At 37.2% G+C, this 23,367-nt stretch overlaps 1 protein-coding gene across 1 annotated transcript in view; it reads left to right on the forward strand.

Annotated features, from left to right (window-relative positions):
- Positions 1 to 23,367, forward strand: part of LRP1B (LDL receptor related protein 1B) — a 1,324,618-nt gene that overhangs the window by 1,232,162 nt on the left and 69,089 nt on the right. The window contains exons 76-79 of the mRNA XM_023752441.1: positions 4,218 to 4,334; positions 6,457 to 6,630; positions 7,632 to 7,757; positions 10,100 to 10,264. Coding sequence (XP_023608209.1) covers positions 4,218 to 4,334; positions 6,457 to 6,630; positions 7,632 to 7,757; positions 10,100 to 10,264 — 582 coding nt within the window. The remainder of the gene's footprint in view (positions 1 to 4,217; positions 4,335 to 6,456; positions 6,631 to 7,631; positions 7,758 to 10,099; positions 10,265 to 23,367) is intronic.

Genomic DNA, 23,367 nt, shown 5'->3' on the forward strand with positions numbered 1-23,367 from the left:
AAACAGATAATATTAGTGAAAGACAAGTTTGATGATGCCTTGCTTTTTTATTCTCAGCTTTCAATCTGATCTGGCTTTAATCTGTCTCCTAGTTATGTTGTCTACTCTACAATGTCATCTACACAGCCATGTCATCTACACTGATCATGTCATCTACACTGCCATGTCATTGACACTACCATGTCATCGACACTACCATGTCGTCTACACTACCATGTCGTCTACACTACCATGTCATCTACACTACCATGTTGTCTACACTACCATTTCATCTACATTACGTACCCCCAGGACTGCTCAGGAGTTCAGGCTTTTGTGTGTGTGTGTGTGTGTGTGTGTGTGTGCCCCTCCTTGTTCTTTCTCTCACTCCATTTTTATCCCAGCCTTCCACCTAGACTTCCCTTCCAACTTCTGTATATTGGCTATACCTTACCCATCTTGTAAGGTCTAACTTAAGCACTTCTTCCTCAATAAAACATTTTAGACTACTGGAGTCTAGGGGATTTTGTGTCACCTACACCTGCCTACTACATTCCCATCAAAAGGATAGAATGCACTTTCTATAGCACATATTATTTAACAGTTATGCTTTGTAATAGCTTTTGTAGTTGAAATTTTATATTTGACACTTATATTCTTATTAACTTTTAATGTGCCTTATGCCTTTTCCTCCAACTAGATTGTTTTTACTCTTTACGGGAATGAGCAGTCTTTGGGATTTAGTTCATTTATGTAAGTGTGTCTCCGTTCAGTGATTTAACAAGGACTAATTGAACACCCACCTGGTGCCGGAAATTGTTCCAGATGCTAAAGAAATAAGATCTTACCCTTGTGAAAAGAGTCTTATTCCCATGAAACATACCTTCCTGTAGAGAAGAGAATAGATATTATGCTTCATGTCAGATAGTTATAAGTGCTATATAGAAAAAACATACTAAGGATGGGTAGTTATGGAAATACCATTTTAGTTAGAGAAGATATGTCTAGAAAGATAATATTTGAAAATATCACAATAAATCATAATGGCAAGTCACATGTGTATGTGAGGAAAGAGCGTTCTAAGCAGAGGGAACAGCAAGTTCTGAGTTAGGAATGAGCTTAGCATGTGTCAAAGAGTAACAAATATGTTCATATGCCTAGAAGCATATGAAAGTGGTAGAGATGAGAGTTGCCATGTGGCCAGAGGCAGATCATCTATCCTGGAACACACAGATAAGCCCTGGATTCTGTTCTAGCTCTAAGGGGAGCCATTGGAGAGTATACCAAGGAGGAGAGTGGCATATCTGCTCAAATACCATTTTCATCGTTTATAGACCTTTTACTTTTTTCTTAACTTATTATTTTTCACTAATTTTAGACTTAGAAACAGGTTGCAAAATTACCTCAGAAGTTATCTGATGTTAACATTTACATACTCACAGTATATGTAATATTTTCATTTGAAGGAATGATGCGGCAGCAGTTTATAGAAGGGCACATAGGAGGGTGCTTTGAAGGGAGCCTGAGACAGGAATTCTTGCAAAGGTTACTTATGAAGGGAGTGTCATTCAGGAGAAACCTGTAAAGGGTGGAGAAAGGGAAAGAGCCCAGAAAGACTGTGCGTCGGGTAAAGTCTAGTCTCAGCTTGAGCCGCAGGGGATGTGCTTCGGCATAAATTCCATGACAGGCAAGGAAGGGGTCATCTTTTCATATTTCCCAGAGTCATTGCTTGGCCTTTGGGCCCTAACTGCCCGAGCAGGCTGCTGCAGGCAGCAGAGCACAGCTCCCTAGCAGTCAATCCTTAGCTGCTAAAGCAGCAACTGGGAGATGGGTAGCCTGCCTAGTCATGGAAATTTGAGCTGGGTCCCAGTGTCCTACAGTGGGCTAAATGAAGGTGCATGTATTGACCATCTTCCATGTGCTAACCATTCTGCTCAACACTATGGGGAAATTAATGATGCTCTTGGCACAGTCCCTCTTCTCGAGGAGTTTACATTTGAAAAGAAACAAAACTGAGGCATGAACAGAAGTAACTACAGTTTGGGCAAAATATTAGAATTGTTACATACCTGGTAATATTATGGAAGTTCAGAATCAAGAAAGATTAACTCCAGTGATCAACAAACAAAAAGCAAAACAAACAAACAAACAAACAAAAATATGTGAACGGTTTCTCTTGAAAAAGTGTTTAAAGAATGGATAGACATTCGAAAAGTGGGCAGATAATCTATCGTGGTGTAGTGTTTATAAAGGTTTTCTTCAGATACGTCTATTTGTTTATTTAATTCTGGGGGATCACTTATTAGCTATGAGATCTCAGAAATGAACTTATAATCTTCAGAGTTTTATTTGATCATTAACAAACCAAGGGGTAATAATAATTAACTTAAAATATTGCTGATTGTGTGAAATGGCATAGCACTCTGAACCAGGGGCTGCAATGTGGAACGCGTGGCATGTTTCATAATGGTAGGAGCCTGGGTGCACCTGGAAGGGGGCAGATTAGATGAAGTAACATAAGCTGAGAATAAAGGACTTTAACTGCTAAGGTGTTTAGACATGATTTATTTAGTCAATAATGAACCTCTGTACAGTTCTGATTCGAAGTGTGATGTGAATAACGTAGGGTATGTTGCGGTGGTAGCACTGTGCCAGTGGAATGAATAGATACAGAAATGAAAAGACCAGTTAACAGTCCATTGAACTGTCTCACTGAGAGTGGAGAATAGCACCACTAGAACAGTAACAGTGAATACACACAAGATGTATGTGGGAGACAGAGTAGAATTAGAGTAGTGGAATTTATTGAATGCATATGAGAATAGAGAGATAGTAACTAGCTCCAATAAATTAGAGTTATTCATACAAGTATCTTCATTCATCTCTCCTTTCATTCAAAAAATATTGTCGCTCACTTTACGGCAGGCACTGCTAGTCATCTGAAATATGGATCCCTACACTCCTGGACATTATAGTCTAATGTGGGGTGACTCTAAACAAAAACCAACAATGTGTGTGTGAGCGCACACATGCACATGTGGTAAATGGCTCTTATAGACAAGAGTGGGGTGCTGCAGAGGTGTCCCTTTGATTATAGTGGGGAGGAGAGGCTTTTTGAGGCTAGTTGATTGTTAAGAATAATTGCTAGATGATGTGAAAAGGTGGGTGTAAAATGTCACAACACAAAGTAAAGAACAGGTCAGACAGTCCTGAGGTAGAAAATGGAATTGAAAGAAAGCCAAAGAGCATAGTAAACAAATTGGAAAATGTCATGAGATAAGACTTAGGGAGATGCATAGGGGCCAGTCCATGCAGGGTCTTAGAGACCATGAAAAGTACCATGGACTCATGTTAAGCAGGTAACAAGACCTGGTCAGTCATCCATAAGGCCATGCCAAGAAGGTAGTTGGTGTAAGGCTCTCTACTCCTTTTCTAGTGGGCATATATGAGTTTTCTTCTCAGCAACTCTGCTCTGAAACTCTGCCCCACATACAGAGGTAGACTCTTAGAAGCTTTTTATTTACTACTAGAGGCCCGGTGCACAAAAATTTGCTGGGGGGGTTATCCCTCAGCCCCACTTGTGCCCTCTCACAGTCTGGGACCCCTCGGGAGATAACGACCTGCTGGCTTAGACCCGCTCCTGGGTGGCAGAGGGCAGGCCCAATCCCTAGGTGCCTGCCCCACAGCCCCTGGTCGGGCTCAGAGCAGGGCTGATTGGGGAGTTGGGGCACCGCCCCCTGTCATGTACAGAGTAGGGCGGATCAGGAGGTTGCGATGCCACCCTCAGTCACACTTAGCATCGCCCTATGAACCAGGAAGTCACTCTTTGATTCCTGACCAGGGCATACACTGGGGTTTCAGGCTCGATCCCCAGTGTAGGGCGTGCAGGAGGCAGCTGATCAATGATTTTCTCTCATCATTGATGTTCTAGCTCTCTCCCCCTCTCCCTTCCTCTCTGAAGTCAATAAAAAATATTTTTAAAAATTAGCCATAATAAATAAATCAGTTAAGTGTGGAAAGGAAGGATACTTAGGGTAGCTTTTCCTATGTGAAATAAGATTTTTGCTCCAGCTTATTAAATAAATTCCATGTAATCTATACACATGTACAACATAGACTATGTAATTTCTGTGATGCTTGAAGAGAAACATCAATAATATTTATACATTAAGACGCAAAAACATAATTTAAATAATATGAATGTATTTGTTATTTGCCTGTGTGTGTTGGTTTTGCAGGGCTGGCTGTGGATCATTTCAGTGAACGGATATACTGGGCTGACCTTGAGCTCTCCCTCATTGGCAGCGTTCTGTATGACGGCTCGGATTCCGTGGTCTCCGTCAGCAGCAGACAAGGTTTGCGAAGTGCTTTCGTGATTTCTTTTAATTATTTTGAGAGAATTAAATAATGGAATGTAAATATAAGTATGAGAGCTTTCTATTTTGGATTTCCTCAAATTCTTTCTTCTTTCAACTTGTAGCTCTTACTATTGATTATAATTTTCATTCCTACTAGAATAACAAAGATGCCAAACCACAAAAACTTCTTGACTATAGGACAAAAATGGTCCATCACTACCTAGATTCAGAAAATAATAATTTAGTTGCTGCTGAGGCTATCTCATTCTAAGCAGAACATTTCAAGTATAAAGATTAGCATCTGTGAAAACTAATTTATATTTCAAATTGCAGTGATAACAAGCAGAAAAGAAGTTACTGCATATAACAAAATATGATAAAATTATTATTATTATTATTATATGTAATTTATAGCTATACTTTTTTGCAAGGCAAAAGTAGTGTGTAAAAATTACAAACTACCTCGACCCCTGGTGACCTCAGTACCTACTTGTGCACTTCCTGTGCGGCACCCATTTTGTCTCCACCTCTGTGCCTGACTCCTATTTCTCTCTCTCTCACTTTCTGACTCCTGTGCCTGGCAGCTTCACTTCTTTCTATGAATCTAATTTCTTTTTGTTTTTCTACCACAACCTCTCCCTTTACTTACCACAGATTGTTCATAATATACTTGACATTTTTATATGTACATATTTTATTTAATGAACACAGTTTTGCTCCTTTAAAAAAAAAGCAGAGATGTTGAAAGAAAAATAATTAAATTGAACTTTTATCATGCCTTTGCCCAAGTATGTGTTTTTGTATGGTGACCATGGATGGACAAATATAATTCCACATTTCTGAAATAAGAAATGTTTCAGCTTAAGTGTGTATTTTAATATTTCAAAGAACATTGAAAAAAATATGTTTCAAACACATTTTATATTCTACAAACTCTAGAAAATAGGTGAAATACGGGGTGGGCAAAAGTAGGTTTATAGCTATAAATATACAAACATAGTTTATTCTTTTATTATTTGTTAACTATTGTATTATTTTTCATAGAAATAACTGTAAACCTACTTAACTTGCTTTAAATTTCAGCACCAAATCTTTGACTAGTTATTCTTTTTGCAATTAAATAAGTCATTTCTTAATATGAGAAAAATGATGGTCTCTATTATTTTTAGCCAAAAAGTCAAATGTGTAATTACCATTTCCAGTTTGTTTGTTTTGTTTGTTTATTTTTTTTACTTTGTTCCCAAACAGACAATAGTAACATCAAAATTGTTTTTGGATTTTACTCTTTATTTTTTAAATTTATTATATATAGTTTTTTTTCTTTATTAATTAAGGTATTACATATGTGTCCTTAATCCCCCATTGTCCCTCCACCCCCCACTCATGCCCTCATCCCCCCTGGTGTCTGTGTCCATTGGTTATGCTAATATGCATGCATACAAGTCCTTTGGTTGATCTATACCCCTTACCCCCGCCCTCCCCTACCTTCCCTCTGAGGTTTGACGGTCTGATCGATGCTTCTCTGTCTCTGGATCTGTTTTTGTTCATCAGTTTATGTTGTTCATTATATTCCACAAATGAGTGAGATCATGTGATATTTATCTTTCTCTGACTGGCTTATTTCACTTAGCATAATGCTCTCCAGTTCCATCCATGCTGTTGCAAATGGCAAGAATCAACTCAGAATTGCTTGATAAATTTGTAACTCAGGTAACCTATTTTGATCCAGAACACAATTTGAGAATTGTATGAACTGCCTGTTTTTTGCAAAAGATAACATTGGCCTATAAGGCTTTTCTTTTGACAGCAAATTGTAAGGCAGGGAAAATTACACTGCATATAAGCCCTAAGCAAATGCTTTGTGGTGGTGACAATGATAAAAGTGATGATGAAAATGTTTGTTATGTTCTGAGTGACATATTTAGTATCACACATATCCCTAAGGCAAATAAATTAATTCTAATAACCTTACAGGTAATGTTTAAAATATTTTAGTTCTGAAAGAGTTTTTCTAAACAAGAATAATAAGATTTTCTATAAGATTTTGGATAAACTTCATTTTCTTAAGTCTGAGAATTCACATTGCAACTTTTATAACTCTACCTTTTACAAATTCTAGGCTTGCTACATCCACATAGGATTGATGTCTTTGAAGATTATATATATGGAGCAGGACCTAAAAACGGTGTATTTCGAGTACAAAAATTTGGCCATGGTTCAGTAGAGTACCTAGCTTTAGATGTTGGTAAAACAAAAGGTGTTTTAATATCTCATCGCTATAAACAACTAGACTGTAAGTATAATATTTTATACAATTGTCTATATTGGTGAATTTCTTTCTTGTCACTCTCAAAAGAAAGTATTTTTTAAACTGCCTTCATTATTTCAATGTCTTAACCCCAGTAACTTAAATAACTTTAATTTTGTTATCACCAGACTTTAAATTACCAAAATCAAGATATAAATAATACAAAATTTTCCGTTTGTCATAACAAATATGAAAATGTCAGGATTTGCTGTGTTTTCTTATTATTCAATTTGACATTGTTTTTTTAATGTGTCATTTATTTTTATATGATTTTATCTTAATAAAATCTTGTGAGTCTGTAGACAAGTCTAGGAAATTCATCATTAGTCAGTTTAACTTTTTCTTACTGATACCCAAGTGACAATTATATCTCTAACATGCCATCCTTAGATGTATCTAAGGAGAGCTCTTCTCAAGGGCTGTTTTCTCTGATTGTTCATGACTTTTATTGTTACTTTCCCTCCCAGATGGGAATTGGAAAATAAGGGATGCTATTATCTTGAAAGGTATATTTTGAACACAACTATCAAAAATATTGACAACCAGAGTAAAAATGTGGCTGAAATTCCAATGACTCATCTCTATGTATGAGTTCATGCTTCAAGAGAATGTTTAAGATTTATTTATTATTAATCTTTATGGCAAATAGAAAGGGATTTAATCTCATTTGGTGCAATGATCTGGAAAGGTAACAAAGATATTTATCCAAATCAGTGATGGAAACAATTAAAACAGCATATAGTCCTCTAAAAACTTCCTAGAATTCTATTTCAGGTTTTGCTGCTCTTTACCAGTCATCTGACATATATAGTTCTAAGGTTAGTAACATCTGTTCCCCTATTAAGGTGACCAGTAAGATTGAAATGAGATAATTCCAGCAGAAAGTTGATGTGATTGCTAATTCCATCATTTCAACTTATTGAATTTCATGTTCTTGAAACCTATTGTATTTATAGTTATGCATTTCTTTGTTTTCTTTTAACCAGTACCCAATCCTTGTTTGGATTTAGCATGTGAATTTCTCTGTTTGCTGAATCCTTCTGGGGCCACCTGTGTGTGCCCAGAAGGAAAATATTTGATTAATGGCACCTGCAATGATGACAGCCTGTTAGGTAGGTAAACTTCATTATATCGGTAAATAATGAATTCATCTGTATGATACATTTTTACAGCTATAGACACTGAGCAGAACTAGCTACTCAGTCATCAATGTACTTACCTTAATAGCATTGCTTCTTGAATACCTCCATAAACTGTTCTTCTGATGATAACTTTCTATTAATTCATTTTACATTTATTCACAAAGCTGCATTGAGCACTTACTATGCATTTAAGAGTAGGTTAAGAACTTTGAAGTCACACACAGATCAAAATGTATTTTTATATAGCTCGTATATCAGTGAAGATCATGTTTCTGAGCATGCCATTCTGCTATCAGTTTAAACTCAACCTCCAAATACATTTAGTCATTCAACAAGTTTATATTGAACAACTTCTGTGTGCCAATACTAATTTAGAAACTGGTGGTTAATTTATAAAGAGTCTGAGTTTCCTCTGTGTAAAATTTGATTAACAATAAATATTACCATTACCATTAAGAAATGTTTTGAGGGTTATGAACAAAACATAACACTAATTTAGAAACCAAAGACTAATTCAGAAACAAAACCTCCAAGATATCTGTACTCATGAAGTTAATAATTTAGAAGCTAGAGGTTGAAACAAACATTAAAATAAATTGAAACATAATTTCCAATGCTGATAAGTATTAAAGAGCAAAAACTTTAAAAAACAGAAATAGTGTGATCTCTTATATTTAAGACACTAGAGGCCTGGTGCACCATATATATATATATATATATATATATATATATATATATATATATATATGCCTAAATGACCATTCGACTGTTCAACTGTCGACTGTTCAACTGTCTGACCATTCAACCTGTAGCTATGATGCACACTGACCACTGACCACCAGGGGGCAGATGCTTAATGCACAGACATGGAAACATGGAACAGACTGATGAATCTCAGAGGGAAGGGAGGAGGGGGTAGGGCGGGAAGAGATTAACCAAAGATCTCATATGCTTACTAGAGTCCTGGTGCACGGATTCTTGCACCACAGGGGTCCCTCAGCCTGGCCTGTAGGCATTGGGCCAAAACCAGCAGTCCAACATCCCCTGATAGGTATCAGATTGTGAGAGGGCGCAAGCCAGGCTGAGGGACCCCACCAGTGCATTAATCTGTGCACTGGGCCTCTAGTCTTAACTATAAAATAGGCATGACTTTAATAGAAGGCATATTCTAGAATGAAATGCCTCTTACAATATTGTCAATCATTTCTTTTTCGTTGGACATTGTGTTTTGCTTTAAGTAAAGCAGTATTTCTAATGGAGCAGGGATATGTGAACACATATAGATAAATTACTTGAAAAATGATTTCAAGCCAATCTTTTTTATTAATCAGACATCATAATTTTAAGAAATAATTTTCCTATTCCAAGAAATGACCATCCTTTCTTATTCTCAGCCAAACTATATGGAATAGACAAATTGTGCCTAATTATTTTAAATATGGAAATTTTACACATGGAAATGTTTCTACACTGTTCTATTATCATCTTATACCTGTGGTTGGCAAACCACGGCTCACGAGCCACATGCGGCTCTTTGGCCTCTAGAGTGTGGCCTTTCCACAAAATACAACGTGCGGGCGCGCACGTACAGTGCAATTGAAACTTCGTGGCCCATGCGCAGAAGTCCGTATTTTGTGGAAGAGCCACACTCAAGGGGCCAAAGAGCCGCATGTGGCTCACGAGCCGCGGTTTGCTGAGCCACAGTTTGCCGATCACTGTTTATACCAAATCTAAGTGACTTTTGGTTTGGAATATTTATATATATAGTTAATAAGTATGTACATCAAAGAGTATATTTTTATTTTAAAATGCCCCTATACTATAAATTGTATGTCTATGTATAAAATATACTTATTATTATATATACAATATAATACACTTATTCTATATCTAAAGATATATGTTTATATACAGTTTACATATTTCAGTTTGGTTTGAAATTAAACACTTCTAAACAATGGGCTATGATTGCCCACATTATAAAAAATACTTATTGGTTGGACAATATTTTATTTTTAGAAAGTCTCAGTTGGTTTTATTACTTACTGTTTTAACAACTATAAGGAATGTCTAATAATGTTTTAAGCATATAGAAAAATAAAATTTAATTCAACATTTGTATTCACCATTCAATAATGGTTGAAATTTATTTCTCTGTTTTCAGATAATTTTATTCTCCTTTTATATTAGGAGTATTTATTTTTGGAATTTTTAATAAAGAAAATCCTAGTATTTTTTTATTTTCTAAAAATATTTTTATTCTACTATCCACTAAATGGCATGCTAATTCATACATTTCTTTTTATAACCAGATGATTCATGCAAATTGACTTGTGAAAATGGAGGAAGATGTATTTTAAATGAGAAGGGTGATTTGAGGTGTCACTGCTGGCCTAGTTATTCAGGAGACAGATGTGAAGTAAACCACTGTAGCAACTACTGTCAAAATGGAGGAACTTGTATACCATCCGCTCTGGGTAAATATTTGAGTTTCATTGTCTGTTCAAATCACTTGCAATGTTCTGTAAACATAAAAAAGAAAATAATGTTACAAATATCATTTCTGGTACCTCAATAAAGAATACATTAACACAAATTAAATGGAATAATAATTTAACATAATCAATGACATTTGTTCTAAATTTAGTATTTCAAGGTTCAAGGCATCTAACTTAACAATAGTAACGACATGACCAGGTGTTGAGTGTGCCAAGTGCCAGATCCAGTGGTCACAGATTCTGACTCATCAGGCTCAGAATGATGAAGTGAAACCAGTTTTATAAGCCTATATCTTTGACTTGAATATCTGTTTGTTCTTAATTGAACTGTTTGCCTAATGCTAAGAATCATTTGATATTGAAAATTAGGTCCATTTTAAATGTAAATATATTAGTTCAAATGTGTTTCACTACTTGAAAGAATACTTTGCTAAAGATAGTGTGCAAATGCTGATAGCTCCTTTAAAGTATCATCTATATATATAAAAGGCTAATACGCTAAGTGTCCAGCCATCTGACCAGTCACTATGAGTGCACTGACCACCAGGGGACAGATGCTCAATGCAGGAGCTGCCCAGATGCAGTGACATGGCAGCGGCAGTTCTCAGGTGATGCACCCAAAACCAGAGAGGAGGGAGCCCGATTCCTACATGATTCCACCTTCAGCCGTGGGTTATGTTGTTGCTGGGGCACTGTGGGTCCCGAATCTGGTTTACTGCACACTTGCATTTGTGTTCCACACCCTGAACAACAGCAACTTTGCAGAGTGCCGTCTTGCACTCTGGGACCCCTTGGGGGATGTCAGAGAGCTGTTTTCGGCCCGATCCCCACAGGCCAGGCCAAGGGACCCCACCTGCCGGAGGGACCCCGCTCACTCTGCAGATGCCCTTCGAGCCACGGCGCCATCTCAGGTGTGGCCAACTGGGGAGGGAACAAGAGAGGTTGACTCCAGGGCATATCTGGCCTGTCTCGCCCCGTCTCACCAGCCACCTTCTAATTAATTTCCTTTCAATGTGCACAAATCCGTGCACCGGGTTACTAGTTACAATATGCCATTTATGGCAGCATGATGGCAAATGTAGCTTGCAAGTATCTCTTTTATAAACTATTCATAAAATACTTGCACTCATTAAATGACACAGTGTTGAAGTCCCTTTGCAAGTGACTGCTTAAGAACCTTAATGCTAACCCTATGTTAACTTCATAGCAAGACTAATTTCAAGTCTCCCCAGTAACTCTACCACAAACTTAACTTTCATAAAGAACTCAAACCAAACCTTAGGTTGAAGCATAGTCATTGTACAAATGCTACTCCACACACTAACCAAAACATTCATCCAAATCTTAAAAGAATAAAAAATAATTAGTATAAATATATAATATCAGCACATCTGATGGCATTGTAGTTCCCATCTAAAATCATAACTACTCTTGCCCTAGCCTGTTTGGTTTAGTAGTTGGAGTATCAGCCTATGGACTAAAGGGTCCCAGGTTCAATTCCATTCAAGAGTACATACCTCCTTTGCAGGCTTCATCCCCAATCAGGGTGAGTGGGGGGGGCAACCAATCAATGTGTCTCTCTCACATCGATGGTTCTCTATCTTTGTCTCTCCCCCTCCCTTCTACCCTGTCCAAAAGTTAATGGAAAAAAAATATCCTTGGGTGAGATTTAACAAAAAATATAAAATAAAATAAAATAAAATAATAAAATAAAATATAGTAAAATGAAAAAAATAAAATAATTACTCAGTTGGCATGTAGTGTATAATCTGCTTTGAAAATATCAGTTTACCATGAATTAGGATATACTTGAGATTCTTATTAACTTATACAATAGTTAAGTTTGCACAAAGTGGTTTCTAAAACATATAAGTGAACATTGAAACATTTTTTACTGACTTGTATTATGTTTAAAATATGTTCCCATGGGAATAAATTAACCCCAATGCATAATAAAATTATAACTTGCAGATCACAATATTTGCTACAAAGGATATTATGTAACTATGAGAGCAACCTATGCACATTTAACTCTACTACATAAATGCAAATTTCTTTAGTCAAATGGAAAATTAATCTATATGATCTTTACATCCCCTACATGGTTAATTTCCATCTTTCTGGGAGTTCTCACTGCTTCTGTTTCTTATGCTATTCTTTGAAGTATTTAGCATAATGCTAACTGAAAGAGTCACATTAGAAATTTTTTTCAATGGAATTTAGAAGAACTAAACTTTTTCTGTTTTGTATTCTAATAGTAAAAGCATTACTATTTCTTTAAGTTTGATAGTTTTATGTCTATAAACATTTTTGACATGTGATTAATTGATAACTAAGCTATTATAACTGCTTAACTGAATTCTGAAAAATAATATTCAGCAGGTTGATTGAAGTAAAAAAGACACTAGGATCTTTATTACATATTTTCATTCTGTGTAAGGAAAGTTAATCCATACAGTAGAGTATATTCTATTGCTGCAGGAAAAATTGTAGTACTGGGACCTTCATTGAATATAAAAATAAAAGTCCAATAAATGTGCCATGAAAGGATATGACCTGTGATCTTATTTTAGTAACATAGATACCATTTCCTTCAGAAAAAAAATATTTTCTTTTGCAAATGAGTTTTAGAGATTTTATTATTTTACTGTTAACTTAATTTTTCTTATTATAATAATAAAATCATTGGGTTACAGCTGTTAGCAGTGAAATGCCACCAGAATGTTACTGGCAATTGACCTCAGTTTTGCAACCTCGATATTTGAGTTCCGGCTAAGAAAGAATTCAGAGCTAAGACTCAAATACAAGTAAAAGTTTATTTAGAAAATCACAGAGGTAGAAGAAGTGATCCAGGTTGGCTGTGCAGATTCAGGAAACAAGCTACAGAGGCAAAAGGAAGGCCCTTGGAGCTTAGGAAACAAAAGGCAAGGGAACACACCTGGAGGAAGGAGAGGAGGAAAGTTGTGGGCATGCTCCAGAGAGAGAGAAGTGCACCCTGGAGAAAGAAAGGGGTGAGGAAGGCATGGACATGCTTAAGGGAGAGTGCATGTGCTGAGTCCTCCATCCTGAGAGTTTTATCTGTTCTCTAAAATGGTGGATCTTAGGGAAGGTCCCAAGAGAGGACCTTCATGAAATATTCATCAGCTTTCCAGGTGTGTCCTTTCAGAGTCATGGTCTCCACTGATTGGTATTCACTAGGGCAGAGGGTCATTTGTCACTGCAGCTGGTCCTGATGTCAGCCATGGTGTCTCCCTGCCTGGCCTTGCTTGCCTTTCTGGGCCTGGAGCTGAAACACAACTGAGGCCTAGATGTTACCTGTAGTTTGACCAAAACTGTCTCTGTGATCAACAGACCCAAGACTTTGTTCCTAAGATTATTTGATGTGGGTCAAGATCTCATTGTCTTCAGGGCTTGATGCTTAAGGGAATGGTTGTGCAAGGGCTTGTGTGGGAGTCATATGAAGCTATTCTTCAGCCACTTGTTCCTCCTCCAAAAGAATCTACCCCATGACTAGCAACATGATAGGGGAGGAAAGGTCAGGGGAGGTTCTGGACTACATGACCAGTGATATGAAAGGCCAGGGGGTCTAAACCTCATGACCAGTGATCCACCAGGTTAGGAAAGGTCACCTTGGGTGTGAGGGCCTTGTTTTCTCAGTTTTTCCCATTGCTAGGCACTTGGGGCCTTCCTGGTACCTGGCCTATTGCTCCTACTTTCGTTATGCCTGTCTACCTACCATACAACCAGATGACTTTCTTATATTTATCCAAGGAAATATTTAAGCCAACTAAAGAGTTTGTCACTCCAATCTATGCCTACTATTTAACCTGCAACAGAACAACAGGGACAAATCTCTATGAAGCATTGAATTTGCTATCCTATAAATGCATCCTGAACTATATACGGATACAGCACAACTTTGAATGTTGTTTTCAAATAATTTGTCCAGACTTTGCTACATTCTTAAAATCTATATCAACTTTACCTATGCACCCAGATTATTAGATTTTGATTGACATAGAGAGAATATGTTCAGAAAAAATTATATTTCAAATTAGTAATATAAATGGCATCATCTGAATTCAACCTGAGTTATGTTAATATAGTTTATTGTCTATCTTATAATTAATAATAATATAATATTCAAATAAGTCATTTACAAAGCATTTTCAGTTTTAAAAATGTGGTTTTATAGAACATGATCTGGTATTATAGAGTGTAGAACCTTATTATCTCCATACAAATGTTAATTTGTTAAACAAATCCCTTTGGGCAAGTCATGGATTTATTCATTGTTGGTTTACTTATAGTTAAGCCTTTTGGCAAATTCCTATGTGGACACTATATAACTAGGGTTTGGAGAAGCCTTAATTAAAATTTATAAGTTTATGACAGTTGTGTAAGACTATAATATGTGAACAAAGAAATGTCACCAATTAATTAAAAGCACACATCTGAGAGGCATAATTAAAATTCTGCATGTAGGAATGAGTTTTTCCCTCATTCCTTAAGATTTTTTTAATAAACAAAACTAAAACATAAATTCATATAGAAAAGTACTACAAAATTAAATAGTTTGACATTGATTATACAACAAGGGTCCATGTAATTAATTTCTATGACCTGCTCATTGAATCATTGAAGGATAGATTTAAGATAAAGTTTGCCTTGGGTAATATATTGGAAATGAGAATAAAGCATTGAAATATTAAGATATTTAATTACAAAAATTATAAAATAATTTATGATTTTTTTATTATTGACAAGTGGCCCAGTGCATGAAATTTGTGCACATTAAAAGGGAATTAATTAGAGGAAATAGTTTAATATTGCTATTCACGTCCCCCAGCCTGGCCCTGGGTGGAGAGGCAGCCTCATGGCCCCGCCAAGCGCCAGGCTGGGAGGCAGCCTCACATCCCGGGCCAGCGCAAGTCCCTGCCCACACCTGCCTCGCACGCAGCCTCCTGCTGTTCGGTCGTTATGGTGTCATGGCGTAATGATCGTTTGCATATTAGCCTTTTATTACTATGATAACATTTTGAAATTTATGTGATTAACTATATTTATAATTAATCTTTACTTTTCTGAATATTTATTATATAAGGTATACTAGAGGTCATACTGTTTGCAATTTTTCTTACTCATACGTTTGTTATTTAGGCAGTTAATATTTCTGTCAAAATAAATCAGGTTTTCTACACAGTTCATTTATAGAAATGTTTAGGAGGGTTTGTAAATTTGGGATAATAAAACAAAATACTCCCACTCATAAAGTTTGGAGTTATGCGAAAGAAATAGCAATTTTAATTTGGGAAGTTTGTCAAGATGTAAAAGCAAAACTGACTAGGTGAAGAATGGGCAGTGCAATTTTTTATAGTTGGCGATATATTTGTATCCAATTATTTCAATGAATACGATAAGAAAGCAGAAGTTTTCATTGTAGCTCTTTCTTGTCACCACATCTGTGGAAATTCTGTGAAATGTTTTGCTCCCAGAAATAAAGCAGAAAAAATGATGCTGATGTAAGTCATTATCTTCTCACTGCAGTGGGAAGGGTCATTAGAATAATAGGTGAGTAGATGGAGAGAAGTTTGCTTCTCATTCATTCAAGATCATTTTTTTCCATGCCACTGTTCCAAATAGGATAGTAGCATATATGACTGCCATCAAATTTGACTGCCCCAAAAATGAATCCTAAAAGAGAAGTTATGCTAGAAACTTTTAGACATCGTGGAACTGATGGCAAAACATATATACTGGTGTGTCTCAAGTCATATATGTACCTAAGTTAGAAAGTACACAATCACCTAAACATCTTGATAAAGGTGGGCACACATTTAAACTGCCCATCTTTACTTTTTTTTCATTTTTTATTATATCAGGGCTGTTTTTGATTTTTTAAATTAATTTATTAATTTATTTATTTTCCTTACCTGAGGACATTTTTTTCATTGACTTTTGAGAATGGGGAAGAGAAGGAGAGAGAGGAGAGAGAGAGAGAGAGAGAGAGAGAGAGAGAGAGAGAGAGAGAGACATTAATTTGAGAGAGAAACATTGATTGGCTGCCTCCTGCAAGTACCAAGACTGGGGCTGGGAATCAAACCCATGTCCTTTTGTATATGGGACTAGTCTCCTATCAGCTAAGCCGCACTAGTGAGGGCATAATAAATATTTTAATGAAAATAAAAATATAATAAACCCCCATGTATCCATTGCCCAGTTTCAATAATTGTCAACATTTATCTAATTGTTTCAACTATTCTCCACTTATCCACTCCATATACTTGTTTGCTAGAGTATTTTATTCAAAGTAAGTCCCAGACATCTTGTTATTTCTCCTATAAAACTTCATTGCTGAGAAATAACTGTCATGCCAGCATTACATATAACAGAATTAACATTAATTTTTCCCCCTTAAGGGCACCTTCCACTCCCTTTTTTGTGCACTGATTTACTTGAGAAACGAGATGGGACACTTTAAAATAGAGAGCAGGCAGACTCCCCTGAACCCATTGATTAACAGTAACAAATATGCCATAACTCAGGGCTTGGCAAACTGTACGTAAAGGGCTAGATAGTAAACATCGTGGGCTTTGTGGGCCACATGATGTCTGTAGGTGTAGTGAGAAAGCCGCCATAGACATAAATGGGTGACTGTGTGCCAATGAAAGTTTAGTTACCAAAACACACGGTTGGTTTTGGTCCATGAGCTATAGTTAGCTAACCTCTAATATAATAGGAAGTTTACAGCACCACGTAAGAAGTAGTCTTGTCAAAAAAATTGAACCTGCATCAGATCAAAGCTCCAGGGTGGAACTCACTTTTCAACAAATACTGTGTTAAAGGAACCAGTTAAATGACATGCAAAATCTATAAGGTGGGACATTCTAGAGGGGGACTAAACCTCCTTTCTCAAGTAAATCAGTGTTTTCAATTTAAATTGAGCTTGACGTCCTAGCTTTCCTAACATTGATATTTATGTTTAGAGAGTGCTAAAAGCTGAGTATTTAATCCTACTTGCTTTATAAGAATCCAAGAAAATATTCAGTTGAAAACAAAAAATTGCAAACTTAGGATAGCGTACAACAAAGAAAACCATTAACAAAACAAAAAGACAGCCTACTGAATGGAAGAATATATTCACTAATGATATGTGCAATAAGGGGTTAATATCTAAAATTTTTTTAAAAACTCACACAACTAAACACCAAAAAACAACAAACAAAGACATTAAAAAATGGGCAGAGGACCTGAATAGACATTTCTCCAAAGATGACGTACAGAGAGCCAATAGACATATGAAAAGATTCTCAATGTCACTAATCATCAGCTGGCATGGCTCAGTGGTTGAGTGTCACCCTGTAAACTAGGAGGTCCCTGGTTCAATTCCCATTCAGGGCACATGCCTTGATTGCAGGCTTTATCCTCAGTGTGGGGCATGCAGGAGGCAGCTGATCAATGATTCTCTCTCATAATTCATATTTCTATCTCTCTCTTCCTCTCCCTTACTCTATGAAATCAATAGAAATATGTTTAAAAAATAAAATAAATCAAACAACAAGTGCTGGTGAGGATGTGGAGAAAAGGGAAACCTTTTGAACTGTTAGAGGGAATGCAGATTGGTACAGCCACTGTGGATATTTTAATTTTCCTAAAAAATTAAAAATGGAACTGCCTTATGACCCAGCAATTCTACTTCTGGGTATATATCCAAAGTAACTCAAAATACTAAATTGAAAAGAGATATGTACCCATATGTTTATTGCAGTGTTAGTTGCAATACCCAAGTGCCCATCAATAGATGAGTGAATAAAAAAGTGGTGGTATGCCCTGGCTGGTGTGGCTCAGTTGGTTGGAGAATCATCAGGTACACCAAAATGTCATGGGTTTGATTCCTAGTCAGGTGTATACAGGCAGCAACCCATCAGTGTCTCTCTCTCTCTCTCTCTCTCTCTCTCTACCTACCTACCCCTTTCTTTTATTCTAAAATTGACAAAAACATATCCCTCCCTCCCTTCCTTTCATTCTAAAATCAACAAAAACATATCCTCTGGTAAGGATAAAAATTTTTTAAAAAAATCTTATCATTTGCGACATGGATGGACCTAGAGGGCATTATTCTAAGTGAAATAAGTCAGACAGAGAAAGACATATTCCATATGATTATGCAGAATCTTAAAGAACAAAATAAACAAAACAAAACAGAAATAGACTCATAAATGCAGAAAATAAACTGACAATTGCCAGAGGGGAGCAGGGTTGGGGGCTGAATGAAAAAGCTGAGGGATTAAGAAGTACAAATTGGTAGTCACAAACTTGTCACAGGGTTGTAAAGTACAGCATAGTGAATATAGTCTATAATCTGTATAGATAAAAGCCTAAGCTACTATTACATTGGAACGACTGGAACGACCAGAATGACAGGTCGCTATGATGTACACTGACCACCAGGGGGCAGATGCTCAATGTAGAAGCTGCCTCCAGCCTGCAGGCCCCGATCGCTGATGGGGCCTGCTGCCAACCTCCTGGTCCCTGCCGGCCAAGCTCTCGGTCCCTCTCCCTGGCCGGCAGGCCCCCAGGCTGGGGCAGGGAACCGGAGGTGGGTGGCGGGACCCAGCCCCTTTCTCAAGGGGGCTGAGGGCTGGCTTCTTCCTTGGGCCGGCTCCCTCCTCGGGCATGCGGCCAACCTCCCCCCTTTCTCAAGGGGGGCTGAGGGCTGGCTCCTTCCTTGAGCCGGCTCCCTCTTCGGGCTGGCGGCCAACCTCACGGGAACCTCCCGGGTCCCTCCCCTGTCTCTCCCCTGAGCCGGCAGGCCCCGATTGCTCAATCAGGGGCAGGCCCCGGGCTGGAATGGGGAACCGGGGATGGGTGGTGGCAGACGTGGGCAGAGAAGGAAGGAGGAGGCGGGGAGGTGGGGAACCTGATCGGTCCTGATCGCCAGCCAGGCCTAGGGACCACCCCCTCTAGTATTGTAATAACTATGTATGGTGCCATGTGAGTACTTGAACTATCAGAGGGAACACTTTTATAATCACAGTTATATGATTGTTTAACCACTATGCTACATGCTGTACACCTGAAACTAATATAAACTAATATTGAATGTCCACTGTGATTGAAAATAAAATTAAAATAACATTGCATATTATTAACTAAGTAACAAAGGATTTTATAGCTATAACAAATCAAGTAGAAAAAAATAGGAGACATAATGAGCCAATGGCAGAAGACTAGTCTTGCATATACATGCACACAGACATATAAAAAAGAAAAGAGGAAAATAGGGAGAAAAATAATTGAGAATGAGGAAGTGGAGGAGGAGCCTAGTTAGACATAGATGACATCAACATTCTTAAGTCACTACCAGAAGAAAATGTTCATGGTATAAACCTTTCAAAGTTTTAATGTTTTCACTTAATAATGTCACTATCACAAACATATCCTAAGGATTATACTGGTACAATACTAGAGGCCCAGTACACAAATCTGTGCATGGGTGGGGTCCCTCAGGGTGGCCTGTGGGTATTGGGCCCCAGCTCATGCCCCCAGCCTTGCACCCCTGCCTGGCACCCCGCTGTGGCCTGGTGCCACCCCCTCACCTGCTCCACCATCCCGCCTGTGGGGCGATCAATCGGGGCCAGGCCCCTCGCCTGGCTCCCTCAATGCCTGGGAGTCGGTGACGGCCCCACCTCCCACTACCGCCACTGGTTGCTGTCTGCAGGATGATCGGCAGGGCAATCGGGTGCCCGCTCGCACCCACCTTGGCCTGGTGCTGCCTGCTCACCTACTCCACCACCCCGCTGTGGTCCCGCTCTTGTCGGGCCCATTGGGGCTGGCAGCACCTCCACTGCCGCCCGCTGCCAGCATTGTGTCACCGAGGCTCGCCATGTTCTATGCCACACCCTGGTGGTCAGCACATGTCATAGTGAGCAGTCGAACAATTTGCATATTAGGCTTTCATTATATAGGATTTGGGTGTGAAAATGTTCAATATAGTGTTATTTATAATATAATTCTAATTTTGAGATAAAATTAGAATTCAAATAGTTAATATATAAAATGTAGCATATGTAAAAGCGAATGTTATAGCATTAAAAATTGTGTATCCCCAGAGAACAATGTTCATGACAAAATTTTTATCTCTTGGGGATTGTGGGAGGAGTTGAACCTACTGAGCAGTGAGAGATATACAATATACAATATGGTCTGAAGTTTAGTATGGAGAATGAGCCCATAATCAGAAAATTGGGTCAGAGGTATTCAGATACAGAGATAATTATTGAAGCCATAATGTTGGATAATATCACCAGAGAGAGTTTGGAATAACATTTCTTTGAGAGACAGAAAGAGTAAACATAAAGACAATTGATATTTTTAAAAAAGAATAGAAAAAAAGATAGGGAAATCAATAATAATAGTGTCTTAGAGGCCAAGTGGGTAGAATTTTCAAGGGTATCTGTTAATCAGCATAAAATTATGAAGAAAATTTGAGGACAGTAATAATTGAGAATAAATTAATTGATTTATGGATTTAGAGATTTGAGGTAAACATTGCAATAGTACATAAATATATAGTAAAGGCATCACCACATGTTAACTTTTTCATTTCTAAACCTGTCTTATCACTAGGTAATGAAAATTAACTTACTTGAGCAATATGTACATATTGAAAAATCTGACCTCTCTATTGAGAAAACAAAGAGAAGTAACCAATTAAGACACATTATTTTGTATATTTTTAAAAATTAAAACTGTAAACCCTGTGAGGAATTGGAATGTGACTTTATGACCTTTTTTGTTTATTTGTTTTTGGTGTGTTGTTGTTGTTTGGTCATGTACTGGTAGAATTGGAAGCAGTGAGTGTAGATTTCTTTTGAAAAAGTTCAAGGATGTACCAAAATTTGAAGATGTACAAGTAGAAGCACATGGCAAAGATTAGGTGTGCTTTTTTGTTATGTGTGTATTGTGTGAGTAGGATTAAGCATATTTAGAAGGTAAAGGAGAAGGAACCATCCTTCAAAGTTTGAAATGTTGCAGTCTGAGAATAAAGTTAATGGAGAATTTCTGCTCTATCCCATCACTACAATGCAAACACATTTAAAATTTAATTTTATCTTAAATAAATAATGGCATAAAATGTGTAACTGAAGAACATTTTCAGAATAATTTTCCTAGATTGTTACAGTACCTTGGTAGACACAGTCAGTCATGCCTATAAATGGTGAATGTCACTCAGTAAAATAAGAATAATCTTACCTAAAATGTAACAGTGCCTTCTATACGTCTAACATGGTTAAAAATGCACTGCATATATTATCTCATTTATTCTATATAATTTTACACAATAACTCATGAGGTAGGTACTGTTACTATCCACTTTTTACACACAAGGAAATAAACAGAGAGGTGATATTTGCCCATGGTCTCACAACCAGTAATTGGCACATATAGTTTATAAACACTGACAGTCAGACAACCTACACTCCTCAGTCTGAGCTAAAAATGCTATAGAAACTAGACTATCAGAGCTAGCAAATGGCTCCTACCCTCCTTCCTCGGGTCAATCGGTGCTCTTCCTGCTTGTGCTACCCTTGAAGGCTGTCAACGCTCCAGCTCCCGGCTGTGCCTTAGTCATTGTAACTGTGCTGTTTCCTTTTCAAATGTCAAAATCAAATCCAGCCACCTAAAAACCTTTCCAAATGAACCCGGTGCCACTTGTAAGGGTGTACCCAGAGAGAGTTTTGAAAAAATTAGATGGAGCCCATGAAAAAATTCTGCAACAGATGGTCCATTTCTCATCAGCAAACAAAAGATCTGCTGTACCGTCACCTAGTTTCTCTCAAGTTAGAGAACATCACCCTGAATATGAAGAGATTTCTACTTGTCAAAAATAAATCTTCTCTTCAAAGGAAGAGGAATGGGAGCCTTTTAAAAATAATTCGGCCAGACTCAAAATGATGTAGGCAAAGGCCAGCGAGGGCGGGGGGCGGGGGCGGGAGACAACCTGGTCACTGCCTTACTTTCCAAACAGCTGTAGATGAGATGAAAGCAGGGTGTTGTGTCTCTGAGTGGTGGGGATAGAGGGATTTGCAGGCGCCTTAGCAGCGGGCTGTGTTTGTTTCTTTCAAACTTCTATCATTTTACTCTTTTCACTCCTGATTTTAAAAAACAAGGAATAATAAACTGGAAAGTAATGTAGAAAAGTTTAAATCTACAATGTTTCAGTTCTCTGTATGCACTTGTTCTAGTTGTTCTAATGCAATCAATTTCTTCTGTATTTTCTGTACTGTGTGTTTCACATTTAACTTCTGTGCATTCGTGTTCCCGTTTGTATTTTTTATTTCTCTGTAAGTCATTCACTGGTTCTCGTAGATGAAGAGATATCCCTTCTTTTGTTCAGGGTTTTCATTTCCCCTGGTTACTGTGCTCCAACAATAACTATTTTCTTTATCTTCCTACCACCATTTATTCTATTGTTTGTGTCTTTATGTTTCACCTATTTTTGTTTAAGTGAAGACATTTTCTAGGTATGTAATCAACAACTAGAAAATTCTCTACCATTATAAGAAAAATCTTTACAAGTTTTAAAGCCATTTTCTGGTAATGAAAAATGCAAGGTTAATCAGCTTTTAATGTATATAAAATTTATCTTGTTTATCAACCTATTAATAGGAATTTATCTAGCCACTAGATTAATGTCATTTGTAAATAAATTTTAAAGCAATACTACTCAACATAAAAATGTATATAATTTTCTTCATCGAGAAGCAATAGCTTCTAGCATGTTTAAGTGTGTGGAGCCCTTTCAAAGTAAACTACATAAGTAAATTGTGAAACTTCAATTTATTCCTTCTCTTGGAAATGCAGGTAGATTTTATTTGGAGACATTTTATTCACCTAAGAATGCTTTTCAAAAAAAAAGTAGAAACATAGAATTGTCCTTCATTGTAGGATATAGAATCTATGGCAATAAAGAAAACATATCACTTTCATACCTCAAGCCTCAAGCATTGCATTCATGCATTTTTCTGGCCACTCTAACTATGCTTTATTTCTACAAAAGTGAGAGATTTTTGGATAGT

Source organism: Myotis lucifugus, unplaced genomic scaffold (genome assembly GCF_000147115.1).
Source record: "Myotis lucifugus unplaced genomic scaffold, Myoluc2.0 scaffold_32, whole genome shotgun sequence".
NCBI classification, from domain to species: Eukaryota; Metazoa; Chordata; class Mammalia; order Chiroptera; family Vespertilionidae; genus Myotis; species Myotis lucifugus.